The sequence below is a fragment of the Brienomyrus brachyistius genome, chromosome 21 (assembly GCF_023856365.1).
Source record: "Brienomyrus brachyistius isolate T26 chromosome 21, BBRACH_0.4, whole genome shotgun sequence".
NCBI lineage: Eukaryota > Metazoa > Chordata > Actinopteri > Osteoglossiformes > Mormyridae > Brienomyrus > Brienomyrus brachyistius.
Genome location: NC_064553.1, coordinates 13,957,736 through 13,975,027, shown reverse-complemented (window position 1 = coordinate 13,975,027; position 17,292 = coordinate 13,957,736). Strand labels below are relative to the sequence as shown.

The 17,292-nt window shown below is 47.7% G+C and overlaps 2 protein-coding genes across 2 annotated transcripts; one reads left to right on the top strand and one right to left on the bottom strand.

The window, feature by feature from the left end:
• Positions 1-728: 728 nt before the first annotated feature.
• On the top strand, positions 729-1,764 carry sft2d3 (SFT2 domain containing 3). The gene has a single exon (XM_048989652.1). The coding sequence runs from the start codon at positions 822-824 to the stop codon at positions 1,473-1,475; it is 654 nt and encodes a 217-aa protein (XP_048845609.1). The 5' UTR covers positions 729-821; the 3' UTR covers positions 1,476-1,764.
• On the bottom strand, positions 1,760-16,508 carry wdr33 (WD repeat domain 33). The gene is made up of 23 exons (XM_048989626.1): positions 16,289-16,508; positions 11,403-11,628; positions 11,217-11,285; positions 10,952-11,056; positions 10,742-10,837; positions 10,473-10,624; positions 9,486-9,583; positions 6,968-7,094; positions 6,719-6,873; positions 6,549-6,627; positions 6,311-6,421; positions 6,119-6,213; positions 5,949-6,035; positions 5,559-5,698; positions 5,325-5,477; positions 4,335-5,150; positions 4,124-4,184; positions 3,694-4,036; positions 3,489-3,584; positions 3,212-3,372; positions 3,031-3,126; positions 2,736-2,933; positions 1,760-2,666 (listed from the first exon to the last, which is right to left on the bottom strand). The coding sequence occupies exons 2-23, from the start codon at positions 11,604-11,606 to the stop codon at positions 2,488-2,490; spliced, it is 3,621 nt and encodes a 1,206-aa protein (XP_048845583.1). The 5' UTR covers positions 11,607-11,628; positions 16,289-16,508; the 3' UTR covers positions 1,760-2,487.
• Between the last annotated feature and the right edge of the window lie 784 nt (positions 16,509-17,292).

Here is a 17,292-nt window from a genome sequence, read left to right as displayed (position 1 = left end):
ATGCTTATAAATACAATCTACATTTAAACTTTGAAAACTTAAAATATCAAAATAAAAATGTAAGGATATTAACATGATTAAGTCCTCCAACGACGTATTGTGTACTTTGGCTTTAGACGTCCACTTGTATCAGTAAAGACGATAATGAAGAGGAGGCCACACCACTGGAGTAAACATCAGAAAGACCTACTGCTCCATATGGTGTATATATCTTGCACCGGAAACAGCAAGGAGCTTCCTGTTCCAAACTTTCAAAGTACAACAGTACTATTGTGCATCATCCGGAACTAGGGCTCCTCTCTGATCTAATAAATATACCCTCCCACAAACTACTACTCGTATTCATTGTCGGTCTAAACCGCGAATAACACACCACGTCCCGCCGGCGTACAAGCGGATAAAGAAATGTAAATCTCCCTGGCAATTCCCGCCCCTTTTAAATCCACTGGCACAGGTGAGCTCAACCTCTCCATCAAGCGTGTGAGGTACAATGCCCTCCCTTGTAAACAAACACTAAGTAAGCCACACTGAGCCAATCCATTGCTGAATTATGATCCCCACAGACGTTTTAGATCAACCACTGTACATATACTAGACATACTACTTGGCAATTCGTTTTTACTTTCGTTTAACTTTAGCACACAAATATAAAACTAAACTTTACTTTCCAAATTATTGTGGAATAGCGGAGCTGCGTCTTTAACTTTCCCATTTCCGTCGCGTTCACATGACGTCAATGGTGCCTTCGAAAACTTCCTGTCACCGATTCTTGGAAGATTTGTCGATCACTTCTGTGATCCTGTGTAACTACTAGGTGAAACATGACCGAATTAAACAGACAGCTTCAAGAATACCTGGCACAGTCCAAAAACGGCGCTAGTTCGAGTACTGTAGTCAGTGTTGAGGACGTTCCGCCGGTGAAGCAGAACTGGTTCAGCAGCTGGTCCAGTCCCTTTACGCGGTCGGCTACCAACGGCAACGGCGCCACAGCAGCGGGACCCAGCTTTTCGTGGCCCTGGACATCGGAGCCGGACCCGTGTTTGCCCGGGATGAGCAGATCACAGAGACTTATGGCTTTCGGGGTATGCGCTGCAGTTTGCGTCTTATGTTTTGGACTAGCCGGCCTCTACGCCCCATTTTTGCTCTTCAAAGCCCGGAAGTTCGCTCTTCTCTGGTCCCTCGGCTCGCTTTTTGCATTGTTTGCCGCGGCGATCTTGCGCGGACCCAGCAAGCTACTAATGTCCCCGACTCCTGGTGCCATTTTCTATCTGTGTACCTTGGCAGCGACCCTGTACGCTGCCCTCAGTCTCCACAGCACTCTTCTGACTGCCCTGGGGGCTGTCCTCCAGGTCGGCGCCATTCTGGGGTACGTTGTCGCCCTGCTCCCGGGAGGAAGTAGTGGGATGCGGTTCCTTAGCAGTCTTGCAACATCGGCAATCAAAAGGACTGTTTCTGGCAAAACCATGCCAATCTGACACTAAGCTGGACGCTGCTGGAATCTATTTTGCCAATCGAAAAACCTGGCACACATGGTGGCTGTTGCGCCACCCAGAATCCTACTAAGTTTAACGTAAGGTTCATGACATTATACAGGCTTTCCGAAAGTGTGTAACTAAGCATTAGCGAACAAAAAAGCCGCAGGGACCACTGACAGCTTTTCAGTCACCATTGTGTAACAGGACAATGTACAAGAAAGTTTTGCTTTTGTATTTTACTGATTTATCCAGCTTAACGGGGTTGAAATAAAACACTCATACTGTTAAATTTTGCACAAGTTCTATTGCAGTCATACAAAAATGGACAAAACAATATGACAATCTCTTGACAAACTGTACATTTAGAAACAAAGAATGCACCCTCTACATAAAGGGGCGTGGCAATGTTAGATTACCTTCCTCCATTTTATATTAAAAATTAAAGGAGTTAAAGACGGAGGGAATCAATCAGATCCCGTTTTATGAGAATGTGCTTTTGGGGGAAAACGACTGTACATTTAGCAACGACAGTGGGTTTCTGCACTGGAGCAGCAGCACTCGCTGCTCTGCCAGTGCGGCTGAGACAGCTGGGTGCGAGTGCTGCTGTGGGGGAACCACACAAACGCCAGCTTAACAGTGATGAAGCAGTCAATCCCGTCTTCTTGGCCGCCTCTGTTGGTACGTGGGGAGGCTCCCTGATGGGGCCACGACTGGATAACACAGCAGCAGGTGGGGAGGGCCTCCCTGCTCAGGGCTGGAGTCGCAACCAGTTTAGGCAAGATAATCCAACAAGAAGCACTCTAGGACGGACACGTTCTCAGGACCTGTCCAGTGTCACACCCACAGTGAGAGCTGGGCCAGAACACCCACACAGATGTGGAGCAGGGTCCGCATGGGCATCTAGGCACGCGCGCACACACACAAGGTGCACATATGGAGGTATGTCTTTGGTCCCACTCCATACAGAGCCGGTAGATGGTACAGTTGTAGCTCCTTTCCCAATAGTACAGTCCTACCGAGATCTCCCACCTCGTGGGAGCCCCCGGCTGGCACCCCGTCGTGTGGCAGGCCCCGCGCTGGGCCCTGCACCCCCAGCTGCACCTGATCCGCCCCTCCCCCACCCCCCACGGCCTCGGGACGGTCCTCCGTAGCCCCCCTCGTCTCTGTGAGGATCCCTCTGCGGGGGTCGACCTGAGGAACACATAGTTATGAGTGACAGCTCCAGTGCAAGGGTACTCAGGCACACAAACCTTTACCCACCCCTGTCCTCCAGGCTGGTGCCGGCATCTGCCTCACGGGGGTCTCCAGTACCGGGCCCGTCGTGCCAGGGTCGCTTGCGGGGAGGCAGAGAGGCCATGTCCATGCCCTGCAGGGAGGAGGAGCGTTCCCTCCCGGCAGGCGAGGGACTATCCCGAGGACCGTGGTCTGGCCGCTGCCCATCCCTGTAGGCCTCGTGAGCTGGAAACACACAGCAGCTCATTTAATGTGAGGGTGTGCACACACATACACACACACACACACGCTCACACACACCCTCCTCTTCCAGACAGCTTACGTTGATCTCGGCCGCCCTCCCAGCTCTCCGAGTTGCGTCCTCCATCGTAACATTGGGGAAACTCCTCTGGTGTTGGAAGCAATCCTTTGCGTGCACCTGGGACAGAAGTAAGGGACAGAGGGGTTAAGCCACTGTTGCAGGAAAATGGGGGGCGGGGGGGGGGGGTATGTACACATCTGACCTCCTCTGGACGGCCCGGCACGATTCCTCCCTCTGCCTCCACTGTCCCAATTTCGACCGACATCCTCCGCGGCATCGAAGCCCTCCTCTGGCCCAAACTCCTCCGGAAAGCCCCGGGCACCGCCCCTGGAATCCGACCTAGCTGGGCCACCCCTGCGAAACCTACCCAGAGTAGGAAAGTCACAACTGCACCAGCCTTCATAAATTTACACTTAATACTTGAAGTGACACTGCAGCCCGCGTGTTCATGTGGGTCGGACTGGGTGCGCATCTCTTACACTTCTTCAGAGTCATGTCGCGGGGGCAGTGAAGGCCGCCTGGGCTCCCTCTGACGCTGCTCAAAATCGTCCCCGGGACCTTCGTAACTGTCGAACCTGCAGGTGAACAGCAGCGGCGTTAAGCCTGTGCCTGGCGACAGCCTGGCTGCATGAACAAGCCTCCAGTGTGGAGGGTTATCTGAACTGCTTGTGGCGACCAGCAGACCTCTCCTCCCGGCGTCCACGGAAGCGGCTCTCCTCGGCATCTCGGGCGTAACGCTCATCTGAAGCTCGGTGTGGCTCCCATTTCCCTGGTGCGGCCCCCCTGGGGCCTCTGCCATCAGCGGGATATTCTTGCCCGGGGCCCCTCGGCCGCCAATTGTCCTCCCCTCGTCCATGGAAGCGTTCGTCTGCCCCCTCGTAATCAGGGGGGCCGCGGCGTCCGTCACGAGAATCTCCCCAGTAAGGGCCCCCCCTGTCAGCGACTTGGTCTGGCACCCCTACACCCTCTGGGCCCCGCCGATCAGGTGGAGCCCCCATGTGGTGATTGGGGGGTCCGCGGGCATCTCCTGCAAAAAAAAATAAATAAAATTAGTCAGTATGCATTTGCTGTGCACAAACCTGAAGACAGGTGGGCGTGTCTTTGCATGCATCACCTTTTCCATTGGGTCCCTGCTGTGCCATTCCAGACATCATTGGCTGCGGACTCTGTCCCACCTGTAAGACCAGGGCTAGCATTGGTGAACGTCATCAATACCGGGAGGCTTGTACCCTTGATGAACCTTCCAGCTTCGTGGAATACCTGGCATCTCCAAGTAAAACTGCTCGGTGCTACACATTTTCATTCTATACATATAATTCACTCACCTGGTTAAACTGCCCCCTGGATCCTTCACCTAACAGTGGTGATTTGCCTTGTTGCATGAAAGGGGAATGTCCCTGCATGTTGCTAGGGAGCCCATGCATGTTTGCAGGGTGACCCGGCATGTTGCCCGGAGGACCGTGCAAGTTTCCAGGTGGGGCGTGCATGTTGCCTGGGTGACCATGTATGTTACCAGGAGGACCGTGCATGTTGCCATGAGTCCTAGGGGGATTCTGCTGTCCCTGGCCATGCATGGCAGGACCCTGGTGCCCCATCATACTGCCCTGGGATGGGGGTCCCCGTATGTCCTGGGCCATCATGCTCCCTTGTGGTCCAGGCCCCTGATTGTCTCTTGGCCCCATTCCTCGAGGTGGGGGGGGCATCATGTTGTTCTGAGGTCCTGGCGGGCCCTGCATTCCTCCCTGAGGAGGTCCAGTCATCCCTCGGGACCCAGGGGAAATGCCATGGGGCCCTTGTGGCCCCTGAGGTGCCATATGCCTGACTGGTCCTGGATGTCGCTGAAGGCCTTGAGGCCCGTGCATGTCAGAGGGCCCCATAAAACCCTGGGGAGGTCCTTGATGAAGCTGTGGGCCTGGGGGACCCATCTGGTTCTGAGGCATGAATGGTCCCTGAAGATTCCCAGGGCCCATGTGAGGCATGTTGTGGGGCATCTGCTGAGGGGGAAGAGACTGCGGGAATCCTTGAGGAGGGGGAGGCATGGGGCCCTGGCCAGGGAAGGGCTGTAATGATCCCGGTTGGCCCTGAGGGGTTGATGACACCTGTTCTGACTGCTTCTGAGCCAGACGTTCGATCTTGAGTTGCTGGAGGAGTAACGAAGGATTACAGAAGTATTAGTGTTGCAGTATTACTAGCAGAATGCGTGCTTGTAATACTGTCAAGGAAACATAACTATTCAATCATAAATGAGCATTCCCACCGGAAGCCTTCTCATGCCCCCGATGGACGTGTCTGGTACCGATGGTGCAGAACCTCACCTCCAACAGCAATGGATTTGTGTACTGCAAGGCTGCCATCTCTTGCTCTATCTCCGCCTGCGTCTTCTTCTTGCCATCCACCTTCTTCTCATCCTTCCTCTCCTTCGGCGTCTCTCCAGGCGCTAGTGCAGGAACCTTGTTTTCCGCCCATGCCTATGAGACAAAGCCACGTGTGGCGTCAGAGGCTGAGAGGAGGAGGCTTGCCCAGCAGCAGAGAGAAACCTCCAGAGGTACCTGCTGAAACTGTGCAGGGATTGGCTTTGCATAAGGAACCTTCTTCTGCGGAACTTTCTTCTGGTCCTTCTGCATCACCTCCTCCATGCCCCAATCCAGCCCAGGAATGGTCATCTCTACCTCAGCTGAGGTTTCTTTTCCTGGAAGACATAGTTTATTAGGCAGAGTAACCGTGTTTACAGGAGGATAACTTTATTCATTATGAAATAAGTCAATCAGTACCAGGAACATATACAGAATGATTTAAGTTTCAGCCCATGGTCTTACAAAACCACGAATTACTCAGGAAGGAAGCTGCTACGGTACCCAGCTGAAGCCTAAGGGCTGCAGTGAAAGATCCAACTGTGAAAGAGCGGCGTTCTCATAAAGGACGGACTATGTCAGACTCACCACTCTGCTCCTGCTCCATGGCCGCCTTTAGCTGCTCGGGGATGCCCATTCCAGGGATGGCTGCCACGCTGTTGGGTTCCATGTCATCTTGTAGGTACAGCGCTTGCGTCAGTGCACAGTTAAGAGAATATGGGGAGGAACGGTGGGGCGGCGAGGCTGCACATGCTTACCATACTCCACTCCATCCTCAGACACCCCTGGGAGCAGGTTCAAGTTGTACCGATCCCGCATCTTGTCTCCAGGACGATTCCTGGTCCAAAATTTACTGAAATCCCGAAGTCACAGCAGTGAGACAGTGTACATGATGCTTTGGAGAATTTCACTATAGAATGGGAGATGTGTGACATCCTCTCACAGCTTACCTGGTATGATCGTTGGATCCAGAGCATAGGATGTGTCCAAGAGGGTGCCAAGCCAAACTCCAGATCATCCCTTCATGAGCCATCTCCATGCCTCCTACCTCCTTCTCTACCCTGCAGACACAGGAGCAGAGATCAGCTTCCCAAACCTCCAGTATATGGGCTGTGCAAGCCGGAGAACTTTAGTGAACATAATATTCTTTAGTAGCACGGCTAGGTAGAGGAAGATGAACAATCTTACCCCGCATTCCAGAAGAGGAGGGACCCATCTGAGCCCCCGCTGGCAAAGAGGCCCTCGTGGACAGGATGCCATGCTACAGCTGCATGCACAGATAAACATATCAGACTCTTCAAGCTTAATCTATTCGTTATATCCAGCTGAGAAGTAGCTGGAGGTGCATCTGTACCAACCTGTGGCCTCTTTCTTGTGGCCTCTGAAGACCTGCAGCTCTTCCTTCAGATTGCGGATATCAAACAGCTTGCAAAGGTGATCACGTGACGCGGTCAGAAGCCAGTTGCCATTGAGGTTCCACTTGACTTCCATCACAGTGTTCTTGTGGGCGTGTCTGCAGTGCAGTCAATGTTAGAACAGCCACTAACACCATTACCGAAGCAAACACCGTGGGTCTGAACATCAACTCGAAAGATCAGACGACTCACAGCGTGGCTAGACTTTGTCCCGTCTTTGGGTCCCAAAACTTGATGGGCTGCTGGCTGTCCTTGCTGCCCGATACCACCAGGCCCTTCGCTGGGTGCCAGTCTACACACTTGACATCTGCACCATGACCTGCCAAGAAATGCAGATTTGGACACAGCTCCTTGGACACAGTCCTGCCTGTCCTCACCAAATACACATTTACTTCTCAGGACAAATTAAGGCCTTGTCAGCAATCCAGCAGCTCATGGTATCAAGCTCCCTCTAAGTTATTTGAGCATCTCTGTGGCCCTGTTCACAAGAAGTATTTGGCATTAACAAAACACCTTATATTAACTTTATCTTCTTAATAGCCTACGAACTGGCTGGGGGAACTGTACTCCTATCCCCCTCCACCACACAAGCCAGTCAAACTTGTTACTACACCACGTAACCCTACTATTTTCACATAAACATCACATAACGTGCAGCGTCTTTTTTATTGGTTGACCAAATAGCACAATCTGACACAGCCTAACAGCTTTCTGGGTAATGGAGTTCACGGCCTGTTTTACAGAGTAAAGGAAGCATACAGCAACAAGGGAGAAGACTAGAATCTCTGTGTTCAGAATTAAAACACAGCTAGAGGACACTGGCATGTAGCTATACCACCAGACAACTGTGGAATTGTTACATTTCTGTAAGAATCATTCAGTTGCATATGAAGCCATTCATTCCCAGATGAAAGGTCATGAGATGAATTATAAAATTGCTGCAGAAATTAGTGAAAAAAAAACACAGTGTTACCAATAAATATGCTCCAAGCTGAAATGTTGTGGGTGTGAAATGTAAGATATTTCCATTCGTACACAACCTGTAAAATAACCACATGCCGTTTGATTGAAAAGTATTTGCCAGTTAGGACGCGTGTCACAGCTAGCGATGAGACCTGCGGCTAACCAGTTTTGCTATAGAAATAAATCATGGGTAAAATAAAAAGCAGAACTTTGACCATGAAACTACACCCTTGAGGTTTACCCTGTTGTGTGGGGACATAAAAATGGATGGTTATCTGATGCAGCTGTAGCTCAGGGCATTGGAGTATTAATCACAAACATATCCACAATCAGCAACATCTGGGTAGCAGGCTTCCATGGAAATCAGATACCAATGTCAAGAATGACCCACTTGTGGATCATGTCGGTGAAAGCCAGCCTCACGTTTTGCCCAATGACGGAGAAATTGCATTGATTGAAATCTAGAAGAGTATTCTAGGAGCTCATGCCAGTCACAATTCAGTGACAGCGCAAGCGTGAGGGCACTCAAATTCAACTCTGTACCACATGCATACTGAACTGTGTGACTTTGGGTTGCTGGACTGCTAACTAACCTTTGCCATTCATAAGAGAGAGGAGTGAATTTTTTCTCCCTTTTAAACATTCTCTCATATCAACCTAAGATGCTGTTCTTGTTAGATCTTCAATAAGCACTCTAGGCCAGCTGTTTTGGGAAGGACACTAAGGAAGTGAAGGGCTAAGCCTGGAAGGCCACACAAAGGCAGATGAACAAATGTTCTTCTTAAGATGGATCACACCTGGGTAGGACTTAACCATGATGAGGGCCCCTATGGGGCAGTCGCTTAAGGCCGCTAATACAAGCAAATTCCCATCTCCTCGAAGTAGAAATCCCTAGTGTTTCCTTCCACTCTTGATAAAAATTGATTTCCCTCCTGCTAGGATGGTTAAGGGAGTATTCCACAAAGCAGGATTACTTCATTAGCCAGATAACTTAAGCCAAATGTACGGATTGTCCAACAGGAATGTTACCTCTCTTCCTATTGGAGAGTATTCACATTAGGCTTTAGTTATCCAGCTAACTGGGAAATTCTGCTTTGCGGAATACCCCTTAGGCCGTGTAGGATTTATGAGTTAGACCATAAGACACATCAGACATGCAGGTCAGAAGTTTGTCTTGGGCACTGTGTATGCAATCATACGCAAAGATCCATCGCAGCTTATGTTTAACTGTATGCTTAATTTTGAGATTTTGTCCAGCACGTTGAATAGTAAGAGCATGTAATGAATTATTCTCACTGATGGGCTTTTATGGTATGTTGGTGTCCATCCGTTGTGCTCAAAAACTCCAGTGTAAGGTTTAAAGGTGGTGAACCACACAGTATTTGAGTGTCCCAGTTTGAGGGTAACTGTCATGTGAAATAACACTGCGATCCTCTTAGAACCGAAGAGATAAAAACGAACGGAAGCGAAGGAAAAAACCCACGGCATTAATTTGTATGTGAGAATGTGCTGTATGATGTACACAGCAAGATGGGGGTCTAAAAGAACTGACAGCAAACGATCAAAAAAATATAAAAATCTTCTATGGGCTCCTCAATATGGTATAAGGTCTAGTCAGCTTTTTGCCCTATTTATGTTCAAGGTTTAGATTGTTTGTATGTGGGTAGGGATCATGAACACAATGAGAAGTGCAAGATAACAGGTATACAATCATGCCCAAATGAGGCTAGCTGTGTGTAACTCTTACCTCTGAGGATCCTTTCTTCATGACATCGTAAGAAGTCCCAGATGCGAACTGTTCCATCATCGGAGCAAGTGGCAAATTTATTATCCGTGGGGGAAAAACTGAAGACACAGCAGGAAGAAAATCAACACAGCAAAGCAACACGGTCTCCTGGATTACACCACAAGCACCGCACAGGTGTCATGGCAACAGTGGCCACATCCCAGTGGAGTTGTGTAAGTTCATTGGCCAGGGGATGAGCCCCATAGACTCATCCTCCCATGTGTACCGAACTTCGTTACAGAAGCATGAAGATCTCGCAGGGAAATAGACAGCATAATCCGTAAAGGGGGAAATGTCAGTTAAATGGACTTCGTTTCAGGACAGGTGTTGGATATGCAACAGCAGAGAAAACACATGGTGTTTTTGTGGCTACCATGGAGACATTATAGTGTAGGGGAGGGGCAATGTTTCTGCTACGACCTCATCTAAGAGATGTATTTGTGTAGAAGAGAGCTCTATAACACGTTGCTGGATACCCAGCACCTCCAGTCAGGTTCACGCAGCCAAATTTTGCTAATTATTATTCTCAATGTTAATACACACTTTATTTAGAAACTAAACAAAACCTTTCTGTACAAAACATTTAAGTGTATAGAACAGCAGAGTACAAAGGTCAACACCAGGAGAGTGACAAAGGCAAAGTGGCAAAAACAGCACATGACAATCTGTAGGTGAGGCACATGTCCAGCAAACTGAGCAGCACCCCCCACAAGCCTCTCTGAGGTCCTGCCACAATCTGGGAACAGAGACAGGCTTGAACCATCTACAGCAGCGTTTCCCAATCTGGTCTTCGGGAGCTCCCAGACAGTACACAGAATTGGGAGGGACCAAAAATGTGTACTGTCTGGCAGCGGGCTGGGAGGGAGCAAAAACATGGACCGTCTGGGGGTCCCCAAGGACAGGGAAGGGAAACACTGATCTACAGAAAGTGTGAGATTGTGTATAAACCTGGCCTCTCTAATCGCCTCCTTGTGGGCCTGGAACATCTTGACGTTGTTCATGTTGGACTGCCAGTACTTTACGTAGCCTCCATGGTCAGCGGTCAGCATCCACATGTCATTATGGGACCAGGTCATAGCTCGCACTGGGCTGTCATGGGCCTGCAGCACAACCACAAGAGCCAGGGCATAAGCGGTAGAAGCAGCTTCAGAACAAATCTAAGTTGTCTTTCTTGGTTTTTTGGCAATAATTTCTTGATCACTATCATCGACACTTACCTGGAGGATGGTTTCAAAATTGAAGGTGAGCCCATTCCACAGAGTGAACTCGCCACTGGAGGCTCCAGTGACCAGTCTCCTGCCTTCGGGGGTCCACTGATGACCGGGGGGGGGCAAAGTGGACAAGAGGTGAGGTGTGTAATATCCTCTGAACAGAGTAATGTCTGCCTTCTTCCTGTTCTGCAGCTCTGTCCCTGAAGTGAAACTTACCCGTACGACAAACACTGGACACTTGACTTTGTTTGTTGAGGTCCTGACGAATTTTGTGGTGACAGCATTCATGGGGTTATTAAGCATGCCCATGGGAGGGACAAGCTGGGAGGGAGGGAGAGAGAGAGGTGGCAGCTTCAGTATCTGCAGTCCTCCACAACAACTCACTGTTCAGACGGCACACTGCATACTCGACCAAAACTAGCTATATCCCATTGGGTCCCTGAATTCAAAGTAGTTCTCATTTCAGTTACCCCGTACTTACGTCATTGTAACATCCAGCATCCGGTTGGATTGCTCGAAAATCCCGATGGTCCCGCTGCCAAAGGCGGTTCTGTCACAGAGAAGATGGATAAGGGAAGCGGGACGGGTGGATCCCGAACAAATACCAGCACAAATCGCTAGATGATTCCCCTCAGCACGGGGGCTATGCCGAGCTCCCTGTCCTCACCTCCAGAAAGCGGATGACTGACGGATTGTAGTCAATGGTCTTGCGGTTGACGGCCTTGCGCATCCGCTTGCCGTCAAAGGTCAGTTGCTGCATGGCCTGCTGCTGGGCAAAGTCGGGCCGCTTGTAGAAGAGCTGCCGCGGAGCCTGGTGCTGGAAGCGCGGCATGTGGAAGAACCGCGGCGGGGAGCCCATGTCCGTAGCCATGGCGACTGTCAGAATAGTGCACCTGAGGGGCACAAGGGAGGGGTCACTGCTGGTTTACCCATAACCTGTCCAGATTGACAGAGCTGTTAAGAGTGGTTCTCCGCAATGTGTGCAAAGCTGCTCGCACTTTGCAGTGTGCTGACTTATAATGTAGAACAAAAGTTTTACATTATAAAAACTGGCAGAAGTTATATGATCTGATGAGACGTATCTCAAAAGATAAGTGCAGCATCTAAGTGTGTACAGCATCACAGCTTCTCAGGGCGAACCGCACAGAGCGGCAATAGTACATGCTGATTATATCAAACACACCATATAAAGCAAAGAAATCTATGTGGGTGGTAATAGTATCTGATACGTAACAAATGCAAGGCCATACAGCCCTATTATCTGCAGGCCGTTAACATGTTTATTAACTTTGATGCCTTCACTAATTATTTTGCAACATCTAACAGGACAAAAAGCTATATTACTGGGTACATCAAATTGCTTTTCACAGAGACAGCTGGTAAACTAGACTAGATGTAATTTCATAGTTGACACTAGCAGAGGTGTAGGCAACACAACAAGAGTGACATCATACACAGGTTTCCATAAATGGTTAACATGTAAAGTGTAGTGAGACATGCAGTTCAGTGTCGAAACCGTGTGAACTCAGCTTCCTAGTGGGAGACATTTTAACATAATATAAAAAGAAACACCATAAACAACTAAAAAATAAAGCATTAAGGCTGTGAGATTTTTACCGCATAAGTATCCAACAGAGGTTTACAATTATTCATTTTACTTCATGTTCTCTGATTTAAACATTTTTCCAATTATTATCGTGAAGTTAATATGAAGGAATGTTAATGTCAAAATCCAAAGCTTTTTCATGAGCTTATCAGACAGGGTCACAGAATCCTAGGAGATCATCAGATGGGACAAAGGTGACATCATGATGAATTTCTGTACTTTTCCCTCACGCGGCGTATCAACATTAATGTCTCAGCAAAAAACTTAACCGGTGGAATGCGAGAGCTGTTACCATGGAGACAAAGAGCTCTCCAAGTCAGCAGTGAGTAGTGACCAAACACCAGAGGCTGAGAACGCCAAGCGTTAAGGTCGGGTTACAGCGTTACAGTGAACATTCACGGGTCCCACGGCTCCTTGTTCTGCCAAATAAAATTGTAAAACTTGTTTATATAAAAAAAATTTAAAAAAACCATGACCACACCACAAAGATCTCTTTCAATTTTGTTGCAGTGCATGGCAGTGTCTTCCAATTTCATAGCAAAATAAGCACATCGCCACTGGTTGAAAGTACTCTACGTTATTTTTCATGTGCGACTTAAGACATGGATAGGTAGCGTAATTTCCAATAAGCAAAGTTGGAAACACAGGCTAAATAATCCGCAAAGGTGCAGCGTATGCAGGGCCACTGAGGACCATGCTTTCTGAATATACATGATTTTCAACAGACTTAAACAGCTTTTTACTAAATGACCGTAAATCATGTTGCGGACTGGAAACAAGACAGCCTAGGCAGAATGTTCTGGAGGAGTCTCCTCGATGTGGTTGCCAGACCTTAAAATACTATGGGAAATGGTTTAAAAAAAAGGGGCAAAATCTCAGTACACTCAGCAATAACAAAGATACATTTATGCCTGTATGACAGTGATATGGCTGATGTATAATTCTGCATAGAATCTACACTGCAGCTTGACATAAGAATATTTTTGGGGAGGTCAGGCTACAGTGGAAGACAAGAGTCTACCTACAGAGTAGATTCTACACAGAAATATACATCAGCCTTAAGAATCCTAAAAATAACTGCAGAAATTGAAATCCCTGCCATTAAATGTTACCACATAGGAGCAGTTGAGAATCATATAACTCCTTCAGTAACAGGAAACTAAAAAAAAACACTTGTAAGTGCTACAGGCTAGCACTGGTATGTAATAAGCATGCTGTGTGTGTGTGTGTGTGTGTGTGTGTGTGTGTGTGTGTGTGTGTGTGTGTCTGTGTCTGCACACACATGGGCAATGGCGGCGTGCACATGCAGTAAAGAGAAACTGTGTGCCACCTTAGTACTCTACACAGGGAAACTGGGGTTGATAACGTAATGTCTGTATAATTAAAATCATTTCAGTTACCACAAATCATCACACAGGTTCAACAAGGGACTGGGAAAGCTGATGGCAAGAAGAAGAGAAGGGAGGTACAGGGCAGGCCAACGATGCAGAGGGAGGGGGGCGATATGGGACAGGCCGAAACATCAGGTGTTTCCGAAGTTGCAGTTTTGCTACACACACTGAACTCTGAATACCAGAAACACACGTGTGACACTGCAGTCATTCACATAATATGTGATCAAATCACACCGTTCACAGACATAATGAGCAATGGTGACACATGAAAAAGATGAGACCTGGTGGGTTACAGGACTATTAAAAGTGAAAACAATTACATCCACACTGATGCAGTCAGGTGTCAATGCACTGTAATGAATCCATATCCAAAGATTCAGAGAATCTGAAAAGCACATCTAACCTGACACACAGAATCACTGACTGGTTCTGAGGCACGACGGCAAGCTGAATTTCTTTGATCACACTACAAAGTGAATATTACCCATTTTTGCAGCTGGTGTTTTCCGTCACACTGTCCACACAACAGCAGGGACTATTCACTGAACAGGAAGCGGAAACCTTCAGGTTACAAGGAAGATCCTTAACAGTAATGCTTTACAGGTTATGGTCCAAGTGGAACTGGTAAGGAGAGATGGAGCTTTTCACAATTCAATGGACAGGAACTCCTTTCATTCCCAACAAGATTTTATCACAAAAAAATACTATAGGAGGTGGCCATGAATTAAATGTTTTAGTGTACAGAAATGGTTCTGCCACATCTAATCAAGACACATGAACACCTGTGTGTGTGTTTCCGTACACGAGGCCATTACTAGTATGAACTCAAGATTTTTTTATATGAGTTACAAACTGATGCAAATATGCAACAAAAAAGGCGTAAGATCATCTTCAGAAAAGGTTACTATTTGTGTGTGAATAATCCAATTAAAGAACATAACAGGACCTGTTTTAAATAGTGCAAAACATCCAGAATGAACACACACAAAACTCCACATGGTATTTAAAGCCCAAAATCCTCCCATCCACAAGGACTCCATCTGATCCTAAAAGGTTTTATTTACCATTTTAAATTACCTAGTTCCCCCCCCCAACCAATCTGCACTTTTCAGTCTCAATAGGGATGACAACGCATTACACAATAGCAGCTGACAGAATTACCCAAGAACTTCCCAGCGATTTAATATTATGTTATCACTAAAATGGTAATTACCGTTTATTTTGAAAGTTCTTCCACATTGAACGGTACATGTTCAAAAAACCATACAATACATAATTCCACAAAAATATACAATTAAATATAATGACCATAAACTAATAAATGCAATACCAATTAAGGTCTGTTAGATATACTAAAATCACAAACAATGAGTCATGGAAACGTAAAAAAAAATAATTTACCTATTAACAATCCAACTGTGATCAGTTCACAAAAAAGCAGCTTGACAATGAGCCAAAGCCAAGGTACAATTTACACAGGTGAGGCGAAAGGAGATCGAGCCATGGCTTGTAACTGAGCCGTTTCCACGAATGGGGGGGGGTCATTCGTTCCACCAGCAAGGAACCAAAGCACTGTACGAGTGTGGCCTGCCCTGGATTTGTGCGGAAGGTGGCCCGGTGGCGAGAGGTAGAGTGGGAGACATGTCATGGGTACGGGATGGGAAAGGCAACATTCGGGCCTGATGCAGGCAGCAGCTTGAAGCCAAAGCAGTGAGACAACCAAAGGAATGGCCAGGGAACAAAACAGGTCAGAACTGTGCAGTAACAGGTACCACAAACTAAACTCTAGTTATCCTGACCAGAGAACACATCATTTTAATCTCAGTCGTTTATTGACAGGGTCTGACCGCTTTTTGGGTCCCCAGTATAACGATAATATGAAACACAAGGCTTTACTACAAATGACTGATTTGAAGTGACTTAATGACTTAAAACATGACTCTTGACGCGGGAAGAGTATTACCAACTTCTGTACACAGACACGTAACAGTTTACCAGGGAATCAATCTGTTACTGAACTAACTGCCTAGATTTAATAACCTCTGCCGTTACTGTATAATGGATGGAGATGGTGCAAGGGGTCCGTTAAGGACCGAACACAGGGATGAGTACTTCCAGGTTCAGCCGGTTAGCTTAGGCCAGCTACACGAGGTGGCCGTTTGAGTCCCGGCGATCACCACTTAATCTCGGCGTCTCACCTGGCCTTAAAACGGCCAAACGCTGCTTGTGTGCTTGTCCCAAACAGAGCGTGCGAGCACCTTAAATCCGGAGTAGCTCGCTAAACAAGCAGGCTAGCCGGGTCGTGCTACATGCTAATAGGTATCCAGCTAGCGGGTCCCATCCTGGTGGCTTGCGTGCTTGGCCGTAAACACAATTAATTCGGCTTCACGACCAAAAAGGCACCGGAGATGTTACCGGGGATAGTCCGCGGCTACGCTGCGCGGAATTGCCTAACGAAAGACCAGCCACCGCGCTCGTCGCTTGCTAGACGGTATTAAATGGCGCCCGGCCTCACTCGGCTGTCCTGTTGCTACTCGATGCTACTCAACTCACCCACAATCCGCAATAGAACCCAGTTAAGATTAACTAGATTCGTCTTTACGAAGGTTTGTTTCTATGGGGTTTGCCTCTTCGCCAACGGCGTAGCTACCGATAGAGAATCGGCCTGTTGCTAACCGCCCACGGCCTCCATGTCGGAGCTGGCTGGTTCGCGCAGTCGTCCCGCCGCTTCTCTGCCCCTTCGGTGTGACGTCACCGCGCAACTGCGTCCTGCGTCACGGCCGACCGAATTAACGTATGGGGACGTACAACTGCCTCTACGGATGGGGTGATTGGTGGACAATAAATTAGGAATTACGGTAGCAGTGAAGGATAGCACTCTTTAAAATAATCGTATTTTCACCTTGAGGAATTCACCAATCGCTTTACCTGGTACATTAGTGATATTCAGATGTATTTCTGTTAGTCTGTGATAGGCAGAATGATATATTAAGAGATCAATAATGGAAGTGTTAGGTGAAAACACTATAGTGTATTGAATTTGTCCTACACTACTTTGTCAAGATGTTGCCTGGTGGTTAAAGACTTTGATTTGCAAACTGAAGGCTACCACTTTAAGTTTCAGGAGTGGTGTGCTATAGTATTTTTAGTCACTAAAATATCCATCTGCTTACGATGGTCCTCTGACAAAATTGTCATCCAAGGAATTAAGTTATATATAGTTTTACCATATTATTGCTCATCGATTGCTCTGAACTGTCTGATAAGGATACGCAACAAAGAGGTACTACAGTAGCCAATGAAACTGCATATTTCTGAAAAAAGCGAATGCAGACATAGACACATGGGAATGCATTGACACATTAATCATACTTTAAAATATCAAACCGAGTTATTGAACCAAAAGGAATATGTGGGATTTGTACTGCCATCACTGGGGACAGACAGAGGAAATGGAGCCCAGAGCCACATGGCCGCCGGTATTCTGCAATGCCCAAAAGCCATACAGGCAGGATTATAAGCAGATAGGCTGCTGTACCACCCTGCTGCCATTCCCA

Coding starts and splice junctions, on each gene's coding strand:
- wdr33 (XM_048989626.1), bottom strand. CDS start 11,606: ATGGCTACGGACATGGGCTCCCCGCCGCGGTTCTTCCACATGCCGCGC. Junction 11,057..11,216: donor ATGCTGGATGTTACAATGAC/GTAAGTACGGGG, acceptor CCTCCCTCCCAG/CTTGTCCCTCCCATGGGCAT. Junction 6,874..6,967: donor GGACAAAGTCTAGCCACGCT/GTGAGTCGTCTG, acceptor ACTGCACTGCAG/ACACGCCCACAAGAACACTG.
- sft2d3 (XM_048989652.1), top strand. CDS start 822: ATGACCGAATTAAACAGACAGCTTCAAGAATACCTGGCACAGTCCAAA.